The sequence below is a fragment of the Diabrotica virgifera genome, chromosome 2 (assembly GCF_917563875.1).
Source record: "Diabrotica virgifera virgifera chromosome 2, PGI_DIABVI_V3a".
Taxonomy (NCBI): Eukaryota; Metazoa; Arthropoda; class Insecta; order Coleoptera; family Chrysomelidae; genus Diabrotica; species Diabrotica virgifera.
Genome location: NC_065444.1, coordinates 100897034 through 100918489, shown reverse-complemented (window position 1 = coordinate 100918489; position 21456 = coordinate 100897034). Strand labels below are relative to the sequence as shown.

The 21456-nt window shown below is 35.9% G+C and overlaps 1 protein-coding gene across 1 annotated transcript in view; it reads left to right on the top strand.

Annotated features, from left to right (window-relative positions):
* LOC114343904 (uncharacterized) overlaps positions 1-21456 on the top strand; it is an 80802-nt gene that overhangs the window by 35931 nt on the left and 23415 nt on the right. The window contains exons 4-5 of the mRNA XM_028294754.2: positions 12486-12572; positions 13782-14126. Of these exons, the coding sequence (XP_028150555.1) occupies positions 12486-12572; positions 13782-14126 (432 nt within the window). The remainder of the gene's footprint in view (positions 1-12485; positions 12573-13781; positions 14127-21456) is intronic.

The window sequence follows — 21456 nt, the reverse complement described above, 5'->3', positions numbered from 1 at the left end:
GCAATAAAAAATTCATCCCAAAAGCAACCGACTTAATAAATAAAGAAACAAACGAAATAAATAAAATACTAACAACTACAGTGCTAGAGGCCAGTGAAACAATTGCAAAGTCGACGACAAAAAAGGATAATTATATCTCAGAAGAAGTAGAAGAACTGATGAAGACAAGAAGAAGCCTACTTGAAAAGGGAAAATGACACACAGTAGAATATACTGAAGTCAATAATACAATTAAAAAAAAACAAAAAAGAAACCAAGAGAAAAAACAGGAGCAAAGAATGAAAGAGTAATCCAGCAGAACAAAAATATGAAATGCTTAAAACAACGACTCGCTAAAACACAGATAAATGAAATGACAAACAGCGAAGGAACAACCCATCAATGATATGAAACAAATAATAAAGAATATTATACGCACCTATACAGAACAAGACCTAAAAACAATTCAAGAACTAATAAACCATAAGTCACCTGAAAAAGACGGAATAACTGCAGAGGTGCTAAAGAGAGAAGGGGAAAACAACTAGAGAAGCCTGCATAATAATATCTCCATGAACAAAATACTGACAACAAAAGAAATACCCGATAGCTGGAACGATGAGAAGACACTATTAATATTAAAAAAAAGGTGACCGAAAGAACTTAGACAACTAGAGACCAATAACATTGTTAAGTGTTGTATTTAAACTACTAACGAAAATCATGACAAATAGACTCACAACTAAACTTGACGGATATCAAGCAAGAGAACCAGCGGGATTCAAAAGATATTGGTTGAAAAGTCGAACGAATATCAAATCCCATCATAAATGGCATTCATAGACTTCCGAAAGGCGTTTGACAGCATAGAACATTGGACCATCAAAAACTCACTACATAACGACAAATTGATTACAGCTACACGGACTTAATAACAAACATATACAAAAACACTAGTGCCACAATAAAATTGACGGACAAACACGCTACAGAACCAATAAAATTGGAAAAAGGAGTCAGGCAAGGAGACACAATATCGCCAAAATTGTTCAATGAGGCTGTGGAAGACACATTTAAACAAATTAGAATGGGAAACATAATGCAATAAGATTAAAAGGAGAGCTCTTAAGCGCTTTTTTCTGCTGGTGTGGTACAAAATACTAATTTAAAAAACCGAAGGGCGCCTATTTCTGCTAGTTTTACAGGCGGGCACCTTATACCCTAGCGTCGGTACTGCAGAAGATGGTTGGATATCCAAAACACAAAGAGCAATGAAAAGACAGATGCTGGATATCGGTCTTAAAGACAAGAAAAGAATCTCATGGATCAGAGAAAAACAAAGGTGAACGATGTATCAAGACATATTGCAAAACTTAAATGGAACTTCGCCGGCCACACTCTGCGGCAAAAATGTGAAAGATGGGATAAGCGAATTCTACACTGGCGACCATGGGAACAGAAAAAAGAAAAAGAGGAAGACCATAGATGTAATGGACGGACGACCTTTTGAGAAGGGCAGGAAAAACTGAATGCATATGGCCCAGAATAGAAACCAATTATGGAAATAAACGTGGGAGGCCTATGCCCAGGAATGGGCATTTAAGGCTGATTAGATAGATTAGATAGAGCCTTATAGAAAATAATAAAAACAAATCTGAAGTGTCAACACCGCAACTGTCAAATAAGTGTTACTAATTTATGCCAAAAAGGGCACCTTCGTTCGATCGCATTTAAAGTATGATCTGGACAAAAAATATGCTTAGTAAAAATGCTTTATAATCCACGCATACAAATTAAATGAAACGAGTATGGTATATTTCTTTTAGATTACATTAATAGACCAGGGCGCATCTGTAAAAATATTGGTACATTTGGACGTTGAGAGGTGACTCAAATTTTTTTGCAGAAATTGCTTGAAAATAAATCAAATAATATTTGAGTTATCCTCCCTCTCAAAAATGTCCGGAACAATGTTTAAATAATTAAAATGTCAAAAAATTAACGAAAAATTCGATTTTTTTCTTGGTTTTTTGATTATAACTTTAAAAGTATTCATTTTCGAGAAAAGTTGTACTGAAGTAAAAGTTGCGTAATTAAATTTGCTTTAATATAGAATTGGATAAAAATTTAAAAAATAGTCATCCTTGTTGCAAAATAGCAATAATTGTGAAAAAAACATACAAAAACAAGTATTCGCATTTTACGTTTTTCAACCATTTATGCTAAACTTACGACCTTCATATTTCACCCTGAAAAACTATATGATACAGTAAAACAATACTGTAAATTTCATTAAGATCGGTTCAATAGATTTTGCAAAATAAATTTTGCAATCCAGCTTTCGTAAAAAAAATCATTTTTTCAAAATGTTACAAGACTGAAAATAAAGCAGATAGCAAGTTGAAAACGTTTTTTGCATATAGAAGTGTACTGTACCTTTCATTTGAAATTTTGCCAAATTAAAATCGATTAACACCACTGCGTCAGGAATTTTTTTAAATAAACATTAATTATTGGTGCTACGCGCAGGACAGCGGATAGTTTGCTCTGATTGGGCATTCCAATGACCTTTGATAATGATTGATAACTTTTAATTTTTATTACATTTCGATATAAATAAATAAATTTGTTTATTGCAAAATACAAACCCATACTCTATCCTTTGAAATAACACTTTTATTCGCAAAAACTTTCTTTGTTCATATATTTTAACTTAAATAATAAAAGTTTATTATTTTTAAACATATGCAATTGTTTAAACAATATTTCACAAACAATAATAAAATTAGTTTGATTTTTGTGGAATTAAAATATTAAAATACAACAAAATATAGAATAAGATAATAATATATTAGATAAAGATTGGAAGAAATGTTGGTGGAAATCAACTTGTGTGAATCCAACACCGCTGTCCTGCGCGTAGCACCAAAAATTATTGTTTATTTCAAAAATTTTCTGACACCGTGGTAATTGATCGATTTTAATTTTGAAAATTGCAAATGAAAGCTACAGTACATTTCTATAAGCAAAAAAATTTCAACTTGCTATCTGCTTTATTTTCAGTCCTGTAACATTTTGAAAAAATGAATTTTTTTGCGAAAGCTGGATTGCAAAATTTATTTTGCAAATTGTATTGAACCGATCCTAATTAAATTTACAGTATTGTTTTACTGTATCATAAAATTTTTCTGGGTGAAATATGAAGGTCCTAAGTGTAGCATAAATGGTTGAAAAACGTAAAATGCGAATACTTGTTTTTGTATGGTTTTTTTCGCAATTATTGCTATTTTGCAACTAGGGTAACTATTTTTTAAATTTTTTACCAATTCTATATTGTAGGAAATTTAATTACGCAACTTTTATGTCAGTACAACTTTTCTCGAAAATGAATACTTTTAAAGTTATAATCAAAAAACGAAGAAAAAAATCGAATTTTTCCTTCAATTCTTGACATTTTGATTATTTAAACAATGTTCCGGGCCTTTTTGAGAGGGAGGATAACTCAAATATTATTATTTGATTTATTTTCAAGCAATTTCTGCAAAAAAATTTGAGTCACCTCTCAACGTCCATCTCAAAACAGATGCGCCCTGGACTATAACAGAAATCTTCAAATATTATTTCTACACGTACGTATCTAAATTATGTCGAGTGACTATAATTACAGTGTATGTACTTGGCTAAAAAATTCTAAAGCCGGCCTCAAACGACTCTATTATTCGCCTACTTGGAAAGTATACGAGTTTGCGATTGCAATGACAAACAGAGCACTCACACGACGTGTACAATTTACAAGTAGGCGAGCGTAAACATTTTTGGCTTAACGACCTTGACAAATGAATCAGTGGTGTGATAACTAATAAATAGACCAGGACATTTATGAAAAAATAAATCGATATTTAAATACAGCACGTAGAAAGTTACAACTTTTTTCATTGTGTTCAGGATGACACCAGTAAAAAAGTCAACAATAGAAAAATGGCTGGAAATGCATAGTTGCATTTTCAAGTGCATAAACATGTCAAAATAAGTGTATTAGGGCCAGATTTTGTTACTCGGGGGTTTTTGGGTCGCTGAGGACGAATACGCCATCAGAACTGAAAATCGGGGAACCTGGTGTGTTTGGTTCTGATGGAGTATTCGCGTTCAGCAGCAACCAAACCCCCGTATAATCCGTTTGCATTACTAAGATGACGTGCTACAGCAGTGACACTGGGCACCAGGGGCTACGGGGGTAGGTTCTGATGGCATATTCGTATTCAGCGACTTCACAAACCTCCAATAAACTGATTGCATCAATTTAGGGCCGTTAGCCCTCGAACCTCCAGATGACGTGCCCTAGCAGTGACCCTGGGCACCAGGTGCTCCGGGGGTAGGTTCTGATAGCATAGTCATGTTCAGCGACCTCAAAAACCCAGCGAGTAAAAAAACTTGGTCCTTAGTATGCTTATTTTGACATATTTATGCACTTTTTAATGCATGTTAAGAACTTTAAAAAGCAATTCTTAATTAGGCATTTCCACCCATTTTTCTATTGTAGACTTTTTTCCTGACATCATCCTGAACACAATGCAAAACTAGCAAGTCTCTAGGTGGTGTATTTAAAAATCGATTTATTTCGGTGTTTTTAGTGCTAAATGCACTGGTCTAAATGAATAGTCGCAGTAAATGCCAATTATTTATACATTTTGTTTGACCGCCTTTGCAAGTATAGACAAGTATGTACTTCGCAAGTGTGCGAATAATCGTGATCCCTTTGACTCGGGTCATTTTTACCGACAACAGTTGGAAGACGAACGAGTGGCAACGAGTGACAAATAATTGTACGAGTAACTCACTCAGACGACATGGCAAGTATACGCAAGTGACGATTATTCGCCAAGTACACGAGTCGTTTGAGTCCGACTTAAGAAGGAACATAACTACGACTTTAATATTTTGTGTTGGTATCATGTGACGTCACCTGCTATGACTAGGATGACGTGTATCGGAATTTTTACTGTACCAATCATATGGAATCAAACATCATCTATCCGGACAGAGGCAGGGCAATCCGATGATATCAAAATCAAACGTGGGGTCCGTCAGGGATGTATACTATTAACAGTAATGTTTAACATCTACTCTGAGGAAATCTTTCAATAAGCAGTGGAGGATGTTGAAGCCAGAATTCGAATTAACGGAGAATGTATCAATAAGATAAGATACGCAGACGACACAGTGGTATTCGCTGACAGTGCTGAAGCCCTCCAAGAGTTAATGAACAGAATCGCAGAAGTCAGTCAGAGATACGGACTTTCACTAAACACTAAGAAAACAAAATGTATGATGATCTCTAAGAAGGAACAGCAATTTGGACGAATCAGTGTGAACGGTCAACAAATCGAAAGAGTAAAAACATACACCTACCTTAATACGAACGTCAATGAAAATTGGGACCATTCTATAGAAATCAAATGTAGGACAGAGAAAGCAAAATCTGCATTTCAAAAAATGGCAAAGTTATTCAAATGTCATGACTTGTCGATACCCATAAAAATCAGGTTACTACGATGTTATATCTTTCCTATACTGTTGTACGGAGTTGAGTCGTGGACTCTCACAGACGCCACCTGCAAGAAAATTGAGGCGTTTGAAATGTGGCTTTATCGTCGAATTCTAAAGATATCTTATACCGACCACATAACTAATCAGGGTGTTTTGCTGAGAATGCAAAGAGAAAAGGAGCTGTTAATCACAATAAAAACAGTCAAAATCGAATACCTCGGTCACATCATGAGGAGCAGTGAAAGATATGGACTGCTGCAACTAATCTTGCAAGGAAAAGTAGAAGGAAAGCGAAGATCAGTAAGGCGAAGGATTTCCTTGCTGAAAAATCTACGTACGTGGTTCAACACAACAACCACAAATCTTTTTAGAGCAGCAGTGTGCAAAGTACAGATTGCCATGATGGTCGCCAACATCCGAAATGGATAGGCACTACAAGAAGAAGAAGAATCATATGTATATAAATATGAATAAAGTAAATTAAATAACATGTTAACACCTACAACATTTTTTTATTATTCCTGACAATCAGCACAAATATTTTAACATTAAAATTTCTTTGAAAAATTTATTTTTAAGAAGTTATATCTCCTATCTCAAAACATAAATTTATACGTAGAAAAAGATCTTTCGACATAATAATATACAGAAGCTATTGATAAGTATTCATATCTTGTCAAATCTACAGATATGGAATGACTGAAATATTCGTTATTATTTTAAAACTTTATTAATTTTTTTTTAGAATCGTGTTTTCATGTGAACCTCTAACTAAATTTGCCTGTTCTCTAAGTTTTTGTATTACATTCACAGAATCTAGTAAAATAACCACCTCGTTTTTCTACTTTAGTTATCGTTGTTGTCATAAATTGGTAATTATAGTGTGCAAATACAGTAATTATCATAAAAAGTCATATAGAAGACGTATACTCATATAGATGAGAAAAAACTAATATACCGGGTGTCCACTTATATTTTCCCCCATTTTAACTGCCTATAACTTCTAAACGGCTCAAGATAGAAATATGCGGTTTTCGCTGAAATGTTTTATTTTAGTGAAAGTTTTGTCTGAATAGATTGAATTTTTTATATCGCTTTCAAATACGAAAAGAAAAATGGCGGATTTTTTAAATAAAACTTTATTGACTTTTTTTTTAATGGAACACCCAGTATATTTTTTTGTAAATTGAAAGAAGGTCATTCACCTATCCAGCGATATGAAGTTTTTCAAAATGGGTTGTCAAATCACTGAGTAAATAATTTTTAAAATGAGAGGTTCAGCGTGGATATCACATACCTAAATAACTAAGCAAATTACTTTATGTGATTTCCATATTGCATCTCTCATTTTAAAAATTAATTCCTCAGTCATTTGACAATCGATTTTAAAAAAATTTATATCGTTGGATAGGTAAATGACCGTTTTTTCAAGTTTTTAGATAAATGACCATTTTTATATCGCTTTTAAATAAAAATGGCGGATTTTTGAAAAAAAAACGTTGTTGACTTTTGAAACTATTGAAACACCCAGTATATTTTTTTGTAGCTTGAAAAAACGGTAATTTACCTAAATTTTTTAAAATCGGTTGTCAAATGACTGAGCAAATAATTTTTAAAATGAGAGATGCAATGTGGAAATCACATAACATAATATAATATCATTTTGCTTAGTTATGTATGTTATTTAGGTATGTGATATCCACGTTGCACCGCTCATTTTAAAAATTAATTACTCAGTGATTTGACAACCGATTTTGAAAAACTTTATATCGCTGGATAGGTGAATGACATTTCTTTAAATTTACAAAAAACATACTGGGTGTTCCATTAAAAAAAAGTCAACAACGTTTTTTTCCAAAAATCCGCCATTTTTTTTTCATATTTGAAAGTGATATAAAAAATTCAATACATTTAGACAAAACTTTTACTAAAATAAAACATTTCAGCGAAAACCGCATATTTCTATCTTGAGTCGTTTAGAAGTTATAGGCAGTTAAAATGGGGAAAATATAAGTGGACACCCGGTATAAGAGTATATAGAAGACATAAGAGACCTAATGCAAAAAAAGGAAAATGAAAGTTAAGCACACAACAAAGATTACAGAACTAAGGAACATTAACGCTAAAGAAACAACTAATACCAGAGAACTAAACACAAGCCTAAAAAGTTCTAAAAGGAAATTTAAAAATAAAAAGGACATAACACCAAAGACCCACAAGAGAGAACATAATCGAAGAATAAAATAAAACATTATATAGTTGAGAAGATCACAGTCCTGAGGTAGAAATCACAGTCCTGAGGTGGAAATCGCAGCAATGCAAAATCCAGGATCAGAGGAACCTCCAGATATAACCGAAGAGGAAATTAAATCAGCGTTAAAAGGTTTGAAGAACAAAAAATACCTGAAGAAAATGGCATCGTAAGTGAAATAATAAAATTAATAGGCGAATGACAGATTGGGTCCTAAGCCAGATTTTCACCAAACACTAGAGCAAGCCACATTTAGGAGGCTTTAATTATATAATTCTTGATAGAGAGTTATAAAATACATAGCATTGATATTAATATTTGTGGACTTTGAAAAAGCTTTTGGCTCAGCCCAGCATAGCTTCATGTTAAGAATTCTTAGTAATAATATTTGGGAAAATATTGGAGTCCACATAAATGGGGAGTTTCTGAACAACTTGAGGTTTGCAGACGAAGTAGTCCTTATTGCAGACCATGTAGGTCATGCCTACCAACCTCTTCGAGAACATTAGAGCTCGAGAGCTCGTGGACATGAGTTGGCCAATAATTGAAAATTTAATTTTTCCAAAACAAAATGCATGACTAACCTTGTACGGGTCAAAAAGATTTTAACTCATGCACGCAAATTTAACAAGTGTACACTTAGAAGTTTCTCGGCCACGAAATTAATTAGGAAGAGATAATCAAACAACAGAGTTAAAAAAAAGAATAGGAATATGGGCAGCTTACGGAAAACTGAGAGAAGTCTTTAGATCAGATAATCACATGTGCTTGAATAGGAATATATTCAATCAGTACCCAAGTAGCAATTTTTCGACGCATTGGTTATCAGTACAAACAAATGCACTGTATACAACGTTGCCCAAGAGTATTTTCAGTTGTTTCGGCCAACGTTCCCTACCCCGACTGACATTACGATGTTACAACGTTAAGTAATACCTTTAGTTTTAGTTATACGGGCAACTAATTTATTACCATTGTGACAACTACATATCACAGTTCAGTTTTTCAACAATCGCAACGACTTAAAAATGTTATAATGCTAAACTAATTTACGCCCTGGCCGATTCTGTAGTTGAGTAGTTGTCTGTCACGTCACGACCCTAGGTGTTGTTCTAGAGGTGTGACACGTTTGCGGCAACTTCCAGAGGAGAAAAAGAATTTCCGTTATAACCTTATTTTTTGTTATTAATATATTTTATTTTGATGGAAATTTTCGATTTATTTAACAACCTGTTTATTTGTTTTTTTAATAGCTGGTTTCTAGTCCATTGTTTTATCAGCAGATTTGATATTTGATAACCTTAATCTTTGTATCAGCTTTGGCAGACAGGGTTGCCAGGTCAGTTTTTACTCTTTCAGTAGTTTTGTTTTCACAAAATCAGTAGATTCTTTTTAGGCCATGTAAATACAGTAATACAGTGATATGCACATCCGTCCTAAATGTCCCAAGAGGAATTCCACAAAATTGGAAACCTAATTATTCCAAACCACCAACTGGTAATTATCATTTTTTAGCTAAAATCTACCAAATGAAAAACTGAGATATACTTAAGGATTTTTGGGATATATTTGGGATTTTTTATAATAAAAACAACAGCTAACTTAAGGGGATAGGCGCAAAATGTCGTCTGTTAAAATGTCCAATGTATATTAAATGTTTTCATTTTTTGCGAATCCTTAGAAAACTAATAAGTATTTTTGAAAAATTTAAACGCAGAAAGAAAGATTACGTTATTACCGAGGACCGAAAGTCCCTGAAAACTTCTATAATGTTTATTTTAATAAGTTACAGGGGTGAAAAAAGAAAAAAATTAGTGTGACTTTTAATTCCAAATATCTCGTTCAAAAGAAACGTTCTGGTTTTTCTAAATAATGCAGTCTTTCATTCTGCGTTTAAGTTTTTCAAAAATACCTATTATAGTTTCCTCATGATTCGAAAAAAATGGATCAAATTCTGTTGAAATATACCAAAAATCTACTAAAAAATATTGCCTACTAGAATTTTTTAAAAAATATAAAAAATCTACCAAAAAAGTAGAAATCTACTAAATGTAGCAACGCTGTTCAGTAGAATGATACACTTTTGACACTGGTCACATGACCTCTGTCGCCCAATAAGAGGGTGCGTTCTAAAATGGTTTTGATAGTCGGCGCGGCCGGGTTTGGTTGGCGATTGGACTTCTAAGTTGTCTTATCCGTCTAAGGTTGGTAATAAGGTATTTTTTAGTAATATTGGTAATATTGTTTAATGCGCCATTTTGGTTTTACTTGAGATTTTTGGGATGTAAAGAAAATGAAAACACAGAATTTAAAAAATGCAGGCATTTTCTGATACCTTTAAAAGCACCACCAATACATTAAATTTATACAGAACATCTTTAACATGAATTTTGACTTTTATATTAAAATTTGGTTTTTTAAATTTGCATATTTTTTGTCAAAAATGTCATAAAAAAGGAGCGCATGTGTTTTTTAAAGGTGAAATATCCATATTTGACGGTAATCTGAGATGCGTTTATAAATTTCACATCAGGTAATAAGTCCTTTATGTATTTATATAAATTTAAATACCCAATACGATGTCAAAATAGTTTACTTTTTGGTATTCGCATTCACCATACAGGTGTTACAAATATAGGTAAAAAAACATCACTAGTCTGACTCCTTGAGCAACCATTGCACGCGCAGGTGCTTCTTATAGTCGCTTCAGTTGTCTTATGCAACGCTTACGAAACGATGTTGCTTAAACAGGAGGTTGCCTAGGCAACGTCAAGACAACTCAAAAATCGTCCACCAAATCAGTGCAGAATAGGGTCGTCTTCTAGGCAATAACAACGTTGTAAGAAAACGTTGCCACGCGGTAGACAACGTTGTCGCGTCGACAAATTGCTACTTGGGTATGTACTTAACGTTCCCACGTATGGAGCAGAAATATTGACCCTTACCAAAAAAGTAATCAATAAAATACAAGTGGCGCTGAGAGCAAATGAAGACGTAAATGTTTAACATATACCATAAAGACAGAGTTTCAAACCAAATAGGAGAAGAACCATTGTTACGAATGCAGTTAAAATAATTACAACGCTGAAATGGAACTGTGTAAGTCATATTGCCAGACTCATAGATGGAAGGCAGATTAAGAAATAATTTTAGAATGAAGACCTAGGACTCAGTAATCAGGTGGAATAAAGAAATCGTATAAGGTAGATTTAAATATTTTTTATACAATGTGTTTATGCCCTCTTCTAGTTTATTTTAACTTTAATGCCTTTTCTTATGACGTGGCAACGAGGTATTTTTATACCGATATATCTACATATGTTCATAGGAAAAAGGGGCAGTCGTCAAGCAGTCGTCATCCAGCCAACAACAAGTCTTCGAGTGCAACAATCCCTTAAGTGGTTCTCTGTGTCGGTTTATCAAGCTTATTATCCTATATTTTACTATTTAATTTTGTGTTCTTATATAGAGCGAATAAGGTCATATCTTTTACACTTCACACGTTGTATCACTTCAGCATATCTTATCGAAGTTAATATCGCGTCAATTCACAATGGCCCTTTTCCAGTCGTGTTTGATATTGTATAGTTTCTAAATTATCTTCAGTTGTGCGTTAGTAGTTATTGTTATTGTTTCAATGCTTTGGATTACTTTCTATATATACTTAGTATTATTCTTAGTATAATGTAGTATATTTTTTTATTGCTTATTAAATCTTGTAACGAGGTCGTTGCGTTTCGTTGCCCCAGGTAACTATCAGTCGAAGAAAAAGAGTTCGTTTTTTAAAACATTTTTATTCGGAATAAAAATAAACAGGAGATACGATAATTAGCCTTAATTACTCATTAAGTTCGTTAATAAAATATATTTATAATTTCTACGCATCGAGCTTATTTTTCGGGCCGATGTGACGATATTTTTGTACATGAATGAATGATTCTGGCGATCGCGCGAAATAGGAATTGCTTTTATTAATACGACACGAATGTATAAGGAAATGGGAGAAAGGAGATCCCGCTGACCTCGCCGGATTGGAAAGATATATAAAGGATATATGATCACCGCTCATATAAGGATAGGTAAAAGGATAGGTAAGAAGAAAACTGTCGGATTCGCTCAGCACGCCAAAACGACAGCGGAAAATAATCGGGAAATACTACCTACATAAACTCACCTCTTGTACCTCGCTGTTGTCTATTATTCTTCGATCAACGCTCCAAGAATAATCAACTAGGCTTTTCGATCCGATTTTTATATCGTTTGAAACAGTACAAAAACATGTTTTACTTAATTCATTGGCGTACTCTAGACGATAAAATTATATTATCGTCACAATCTTCATCATCATCAATCGTGCTACAGCCCTATGAAAGAGCCTCGACCTTCCCAAGTCTATTACGCCAGTCAGTCCAATCCATTGCCAAGCGTTGCCAGTTTGCTGCGCCTATTTTTCGCCCATCCCCATCTACACCATCCTTCCATCTGAGTTTTGGCCTACCCCTATTTCTACTTCTCACAGGTTGTGACAGGATTCTTCTAGGAGGGTTTTTTTGCTGTGATCGTGCTAGATGTCTTGCCCATCTTAGTCCTACTATTCTTATAAGAGATACTAAATCTTTACCACCAAATTTTTGTTTATATCTGTGGTATAACTCGTAGTTGTAAATCTTAGTACATGTAAAAAAAATAACCACAAACTATTTTTTAGGAGCTTCTCTTCGAAATGTACCCTCACTATTTCAGGAACAAACCAAAAGCTGATAATCTACTTAAGGAATTTAGTCCTATAATAAAGGTAAGGAGAGATACTATTGTTGTTTGCAATGCGATGTTTTAAGTTTTACTATTATATATTTTATATCAAGGATGTAAGATCTTTTCGTAAGGACTTCCAAAATTTGACTGTTGGTAGTTATTCCTCTGACTAACGTGGGCCTCCCTCAATTCCTAGTGAACATTTTGATGAAAGCTCATCAGCGCATCAGCGTGATAAGGGGAGGGGTGGAGGATGGTCTGGGAAGCATTGGAGCTCGGAGGAGTGCCTTTACCTAGTAATACTAATTAATATATGTACCTACATCAGGCTGGGCCAAAGAAAAGAGTCCACCTCGATATTTGGCAGTAGTTATTAGATTTTATGGAAATGCCGAAACAGGTCGATTTTTGTTCTAAGAGGACACATTTTTACCATACATACATCTATCATTTGTCAACCCCTTCCCTTCCACGTCCCCAGCTCCTTATTTTTAAATAGGGAATAGGGGTCGTGTGGTAGCTCATTTGAAATGGTATTCAATTCTCTATTCAGTAATATAAATATTATCATAATTATTTATACAGGGTGTGCAATTTTGTTTAAATTCAATTAATTGACAAAAAACAAGAATGTATGTAATTATTTTTATTTAAAATACATTTTACTGTTGTCAGAAAAGAGAAATAAATGTTTATTTTACAAATAAACATTGCTCTTCGCTTAAATTCAATGTTCAAGCTAGCTCCTGCCATCCACCTGACTCTTAGAAGTTTGAGCATTTAATTTAAGCGAAAAGCTTTGTTTATTTGTGATATTAACATTTATTTATGTTTTGTGACAACAGTAAAATGTATTTTAAATAAAATAAATTACACACATTTTTCTTTTTTTTTTTGTCAATTAATTTAATTTAAAAAAATTATGACACCCTATATAAATAATTATGAAAATGTTTATATAACTAAATAGAGAACTGAATACCCTTTCAAATGAGCTACCACACGGGCTATTCCCTATTTAAAAATAAGGTGTGGGGACGTGGAAGGGAGGGGATTGACAAATGACAGATGTATGTATCGTAAAAATGTGTCCCCCTTAGAACAAAAATCGACCTGTTTCAGCATTTCCTTAAAATCTGATAACTACTGCCAAATATCGAGGTGGACTCTTGTCTTTGGCCCACCCTGTATTGTAATCCTAGTAATTTTTAATTGGTAATTAATATTAAATAGGTTTTGAACATTTTAGGAAATGCAAGAAAAATATGGGGAAAGACTTGACTTTTCAGCATACTTGTTGACACCAGTGCAAAGGCTTGGAAAGTACATTTTATTGTTAGAACAGATTGAAAAACAATTGAAGAAATTGGAATTGCCTGTGGATAATACCCAAACTGCCTTAGCAATAGTGAGAGAAGAAATGTCAAAGGGTAACGATTCAGTGGCTATCGAATCGATCGAAAACAGTCCTATAAGTAAGATGGATTATGGATCGTTTAAAATGAGGGAAATGTTCAGTATTACCAAGCCCAGAAAAGTAGAATGCATGGTGTTCTTATTTACCAATGTGTTGGTGTTTACGACATGTGACCCAGTAAGTATTAATTTAAGTATAATATAATATTCAATAATTCAATTTTCGAATAAATTTTTTTCTTTCAACCATTTTTATAATATTTAACATAAAAAATAATATCAACTAAAATATCAATATCAAAAAGTAACTCAAAAGATGAAATCGTGGATATTAAGAGGTTAAAAGAAGGTTTACTTAGGGCAAACACACAATACCAACTACCTACATGTATGTCGTGTTGTATGTGTTTTATTTAACTTGGCTACAGTTACATATTTAGAAAACCCGTAGAAACTAAATCTGGAAATAAGAAAACCTAGTGGAGGTTAAATGAAACCAAATATAAAGGCAAAGCACAAAACGCTGAAAGAGGAAATGTAAAATGAGGAAGTATAGGAGGTTTAACGTCGAAATGATTGCTGACCAATATGAAGAAAAATTATGTGTTAAGTTTTTGAAAAGAATAGACTATGAAATAATAAAGTGTATGAATGAGACTCCATATAAGGCCGTTATACAGACAAAGATGACAATGATGGAATAAGCAGAAGCATTGAATAAATTAATGACGGACATCAACAATAAACAATAATCAATCATGGAAAAAGAAGACAACAATTTACTTCAGGAAATAAGTACATCACAACATTTAAAACAACCAATAAACTGTCCAAAACCAAACCCAACAACACAAAAAAGAGGTCAAAGAATGGCATCCATAAACTGACACTGAGCGTCAGGATAAACGAGCATGAAACATACATCCAACAAAGAAAAAGTGGACGTCTTTGCTGAACATCTTACGAGTGTATTTCAAACCGACCCACTAGACCCTGATGAAGAAGTGGAAGAACTAATTAGCGCAGCATGTCAAATGTCCCTTTCGATCAAAAGTTTTACGCCTATAGAAGTCAAGAAAGAAATAAACAAACTCAACTCACGAAAGGCTCCAGGTTATGACTTAATCTCGGCACAAGTACTAAAACAACTTACTCGTAAGGCCATTATTATGCTAATAGTTATATTTAATCGAATGCTAAGCTTATCATACTTTCCAAAAATACGGAAATTTGCAGAAATCATAATGATCCTTAAGCCAGGCAAAGAGCCCAATAAAGTAGCATCTTATCGACCCATCAGACTACTCCCAATCGTTAGCAAAGTGTTTGAAAGATTTCTGCTGCAAATAATATACGCAGATCATGAATTCCTAACATTACTACCAGAACATCAGTTTGGTTTTCGGAAAAATCATTCTACTAGACAACAAGTCCATCGAATAATAAATGAAATATCAAAAACTCCCGAAGAAAGGAAATACTGCAACGCTATATTCCTAGATATTTCACAAGCGTTTGACAAAGTTTGGCACAGAGGTATGCTTTACAAAGTAAAATTAGCACTATCCAGTAACTATTTCCCCCTAATTAAATCCTACTTATCAAATAGATATTTCTCTGTAAAATTCAAAGACCAACAGTCCAGCCTCTGTGTTATTAACTCCTTAACAGGGTAGTGTTCTCGGGCCGCTGCTTTTCTCACTCTACACAGCCGATATACCAGAGTCTCATAATACTACGATCGCTTTCTTTGCTGATGACGTAGCAATACTAGCTGTAAATGAAGATCCCATACAAGCCTCACAAGACCTGCAACACCATCTGGACATACTCAGCAGTGAATGGTACACAAAATGGCGAACAAAAGTAAACAAAACAAAATCATCTCAAATAACGTTTACCAACCGCCACAACACATGCCCACCTGTAAGAATGAAAAATGTACGAATACCAACAGTAACAGACGCTAAATACCTTGGCCTCCATCTTGAACAACGTCTCACTTGGAAGAAACATATCCAGACCAAAAGAAGATTTGAAATTCCGGCCAATGTATTGGCTCCTTGGAAGCAGATCAAAATTCAACATCCAAAACATAATTCTTCTGTACAAAGCAATACTCAAACCTACTGACTACACCTTTGGGGCTGTGCAAAGTCAACATTACTGAATATCATCCAAAGATTTCAGTCTAAAATTCTAAGATCAATAGTGGATGCACAATGGTACGTAAGTAATCAAACACTTCACGAAGGCTTAAATATACCTTTCATCAGAGAAGAAATCCACCTAGCCACGGAGTCACAAAATGAGCGTACCATTCACCATGAAAATCAGTTAGTAAGGGAATTATTCCACAATGGCCCTGCCACAAGGAGACTAGATAGAACCTGGCCTCAAGACCTATTTTACAACTTAAACGTAAATAGAATAAGGTGAGACATCATTGGAAGTCTCTTATTCATGCCCAAAAATATGGAACACATTTGCTTAATACTCTTGTAATGATGTAGATTGTAAATAAACATAATTATATAAAAAACTGAAACATACATCAAAAATAGAGACTTTGTCAAATCACAGATCACAGAAACAGACATAACAGACATAAAATCAAAAAAGCAGCCTTCTTCATACTCAATAAAGAAAAATGTGTAGCAGCAAACCCATCAGCAGAATGTTGCAGACTTTGGTTGCCAATACTAGAAGTAGAAGTCAACAACAAGAATATACCAAAAATAGCGGAAAAGAAAATCTGAGACACGTCGTCTGTAATCATTCACAATATATATGCAACACACAATACACGAATACTCACACACACAATCGTATGAAGCACATACAAATAATGCAGAAACACACAGAATAATCAGAATTTGATGTTCCATAGGGCAAAAAATCCACCCACAGATCTTTTAAACCAAATCATGGCAGTAGCCTACAACACCACCGTCAAGTAAGTCGACCTTCAATTTTGAAAATACATACCTAACCTCTTTTGGCCGGTATGCACTATTTTTAACATGTCAATTTTTTTAGGTAAAAATGTACTTAATTGTCATTACATTCAATTTCGGCTCCATACTCGTATAACTTCATATAAACACAATACTTCATTTTAGTTAAAGTACTTTGTATGGGGTGTGTATACCGTATTTCAGAGTTACTTTTTCCTGGCCTTCGTCTGCGACTTCAGCCAGCATTATCAAAGACAGCACGGGAGCTAACGTGCCCTTGTGTAGCTCCTTTCAATCATTGAAAACATTTCTCGGATATCTGCGCTATGTGTATCTTTCTACATCTTACATCGGAATATGGACATGACACCTAAAAAAGTAAATGGAAGTGGGCAGGATACGTCACTAGAATGAAAGATGATGGACTAAAATATTCTTGGAATGAAGACCGATATCGAACAGATGAAACCCGGGAAGACTACCCACAAGATGGACTCACGTCATAAAGAAGATTTGTACCAACTGGATTGCAGCAGCGCAAGATAGATCTGAATGAAAGTTTTTCGAAGAGGCATATGATCAGCAGTGGACAACTATGGGCTGATGATGATGATTATGTCCTAAAGAATGAGTATGTTTGATGGTGCGAGCTTTGTTTTGTTTCGTTGATCGTTAGATCCATATTATCTGCTGTATGTTCATTGTCGTTGCCGCGGAAAGTGGATACCACACTGTTACGTGCGGTAGAGCAATAAAGCCTCGTGTGCCGCGCGAAGCAAATGCCAGGTTGGCCTCGCGAGCCAGACCCAGAGATATGTCAACAATAGATCTGGCTAGGGATATGCTACTCAATGCATCGGGGTGTAACGTCGATATCAAGTACGGTGGTCTAGCTATCTTTGTCTGTCGTGCGAGTGTGAGCCTATCTACCAAGAGGTGGGAGTAACGAAACGACAGTGACACAGAGGCGGCAGCCATCATATGCTAGAGAGAGAAAGCTAAGCGCCGGTAGAGGGAGATAGATAGACCACCGACCCGGACTGCTCCGCTTTACGCTATTTTTCGGAGTTGGCCAAATCTATGTGTATAAGATCTTTGGCCAGACCATGCGCGGCAACTTCGCGAAATGGATAGGCGGCTTTAGAATTACCGGTGGTAATAGATAGGTAGGTAGATTTAGTAAATATTGTATTTTAAAAAGACTAAGTTTTCACTCTAATGGCATATAACATATCCCACCAGAATGAAAACAATGGAAACCTTCTCTGGTTACACCTCCGAGGCTTCTACAATTTGCAAGCCATACGGATGCTGAGACTAAGGAAGATGAGGGAATTCTACAATTTACAATTCACGTCACATCTGCTCAGCGCGGTAAAGTTCCAACGAGACTGGTTCCCTTCATACTCCACACAGAGTAAATGTAAATCAAAAATGAATAACCATTTTCAATTTCGTTGCAAAACGAAAATACAGCCGAACCATATTCCAGTCCAATCAGAGAGTGCTGCAAGCACCTCTACCGGTTTCGAAACTTATTAGTCTCTCATCAGGAGGCACATATGCTGCTCTCCCTGATCCAACCAAAACAAACCCCAGCGTGCAGTCCCGAATTGCAACGAACGAAATGACATAGATGCCCTAGCGGCAACTGCTAGCAAAAGACTAAGTTTTCACTCTAATGGCATATAACATATCCCACCAGAATGAAAACAATGGGAACCTTCTCTGGTTACACCTCCGAGGCTTCTACAATTTGCAAGCCATACGGATGCTGAGACTAAGGAAGATGAGGGAATTCTACAATTTACAATTCACGTCACATCTGCTCAGCGCGGTAAAGTTCCAACGAGACTGGTTCCCTTCATACTCCACACAGAGTAAATGTAAATCAAAAATGAATAACCATTTTCAATTTCGTTGCAAAACGAAAATACAGCCGAACCATATTCCAGTCCAATCAGAGAGTGCTTCAAGCACCTCTACCGGTTTCGAAACTTATTAGTCTCTCATCAGGAGGCACATATGCTGCTCTCCCTGATCCAACCAAAACAAACCCCAGCGTGCAGTCCCGAATTGCAACGAACGAAATGACATAGATGCCCTAGCGGCAACTGCTAGCAAAAGACTAAGTTTTCACTCTAATGGCATATAACATATCCCACCAGAATGAAAACAATGGGAACCTTCTCTGGTTACACCTCCGAGGCTTCTACAATTTGCAAGCCATACGGATGCTGAGACTAAGGAAGATGAGGGAATTCTACAATTTACAATTCACGTCACATCTGCTCAGCGCGGTAAAGTTCCAACGAGACTGGTTCCCTTCATACTCCACACAGAGTAAATGTAAATCAAAAATGAATAACCATTTTCAATTTCGTTGCAAAACGAAAATACAGCCGAACCATATTCCAGTCCAATCAGAGAGTGCTGCAAGCACCTCTACCGGTTTCGAAACTTATTAGTCTCTCATCAGGAGGCAGATATGCTGCTCTCCCTGATCCAACCAAAACAAACCCCAGCGTGCAGTCCCGAATTGCAACGAACGAAATGGCATAGATGCCCTAGCGGCAACTGCTAGCAAAAGACTAAGTTTTCACTCTAATGGCATATAACATATCCCACCAGAATGAAAACAATGGGAACCTTCTCTGGTTACACCTCCGAGGCTTCTACAATTTGCAAGCCATACGGATGCTGAGACTAAGTAAGATGAGGGAATTCTACAATTTACAATCTGAAATTGCAGAAGCCTCGGAGGTGTAACCAGAGAAGGTTCCCATTGTTTTCATTCTGGTGGGATATGTTATATGCCATTAGAGTGAAAACTTAGTCTTTTGCTAGCAGTTGCCGCTAGGGCATCTATGCCATTTCGCTCGTTGCAATTCGGGACTGCACGCTGGGGTTTGTTTTGGTTGGATCAGGGAGAGCAGCATATGTGCCTCCTGATGAGAGACTAATAAGTTTCGAAACCGGTAGAGGTGCTTGCAGCACTCTCTGATTGGACTGGAATATGGTTCGGCTGTATTTTCGTTTTGCAACGAAATTGAAAATGGTTATTCATTTTTGATTTACATTTACTCTGTGTGGAGTATGAAGGGAACCAGTCTCGTTGGAACTTTACCGCGCTGAGCAGATGTGACGTGAATTGTAAATTGTAGAATTCCCTCATCTTCCTTAGTCTCAGCATCCGTATGGCTTGCAAATTGTAGAAGCCTCGGAGGTGTAACCAGAGAAGGTTCCCATTGTTTTCATTCTGGTGGGATATGTTATATGCCATTAGAGTGAAAACTTAGTCTTTTGCTAGCAGTTGCCGCTAGGGCATCTATGCCATTTCGTTCGTTGCAATTCGGGACTGCACGCTGGGGTTTGTTTTGGTTGGATCAGGGAGAGCAGCATATGTGCCTCCTGATGAGAGACTAATAAGTTTCGAAACCGGTAGAGGTGCTTGCAGCACTCTCTGATTGGACTGGAATATGGTTCGGCTGTATTTTCGTTTTGCAACGAAATTGAAAATGGTTATTCATTTTTGATTTACATTTACTCTGTGTGGAGTATGAAGGGAACCAGTCTCGTTGGAACTTTACCGCGCTGAGCAATGTGACGTGAATTGTAAATTGTAGAATTCCCCCATCTTCCTTAGTCTCAGCATCCGTATGGCTTGCAAATTGTAGAAGCCTCGGAGGTGTAACCAGAGAAGGTTCCCATTGTTTTCATTCTGGTGGGATATGTTATATGCCATTAGAGTGAAAACTTAGTCTTTTGCTAGCAGTTGCCGCTAGGGCATCTATGTCATTTCGTTCGTTGCAATTCGGGACTGCACGCTGGGGTTTGTTTTGGTTGGATCAGGGAGAGCAGCATATGTGCCTCCTGATGAGAGACTAATAAGTTTCGAAACCGGTAGAGGTGCTTGCAGCACTCTCTGATTGGACTGGAATATGGTTCGGCTGTATTTTCGTTTTGCAACGAAATTGAAAATGGTTATTCATTTTTGATTTACATTTACTCTGTGTGGAGTATGAAGGGAACCAGTCTCGTTGGAACTTTACCGCGCTGAGCAGATGTGACGTGAATTGTAAATTGTAGAATTCCCTCATCTTCCTTAGTCTCAGCATCCGTATGGCTTGCAAATTGTAGAAGCCTCGGAGGTGTAACCAGAGAAGGTTCCCATTGTTTTCATTCTGGTGGGATATGTTATATGCCATTAGAGTGAAAACTTAGTCTTTTGCTAGCAGTTGCCGCTAGGGCATCTATGCCATTTCGTTCGTTGCAATTCGGGACTGCACGCTGGGGTTTGTTTTGGTTGGATCAGGGAGAGCAGCATATGTGCCTCCTGATGAGAGACTAATAAGTTTCGAAACCGGTAGAGGTGCTTGCAGCACTCTCTGATTGGACTGGAATATGGTTCGGCTGTATTTTCGTTTTGCAACGAAATTGAAAATGGTTATTCATTTTTGATTTACATTTACTCTGTGTGGAGTATGAAGGGAACCAGTCTCGTTGGAACTTTACCGCGCTGAGCAATGTGACGTGAATTGTAAATTGTAG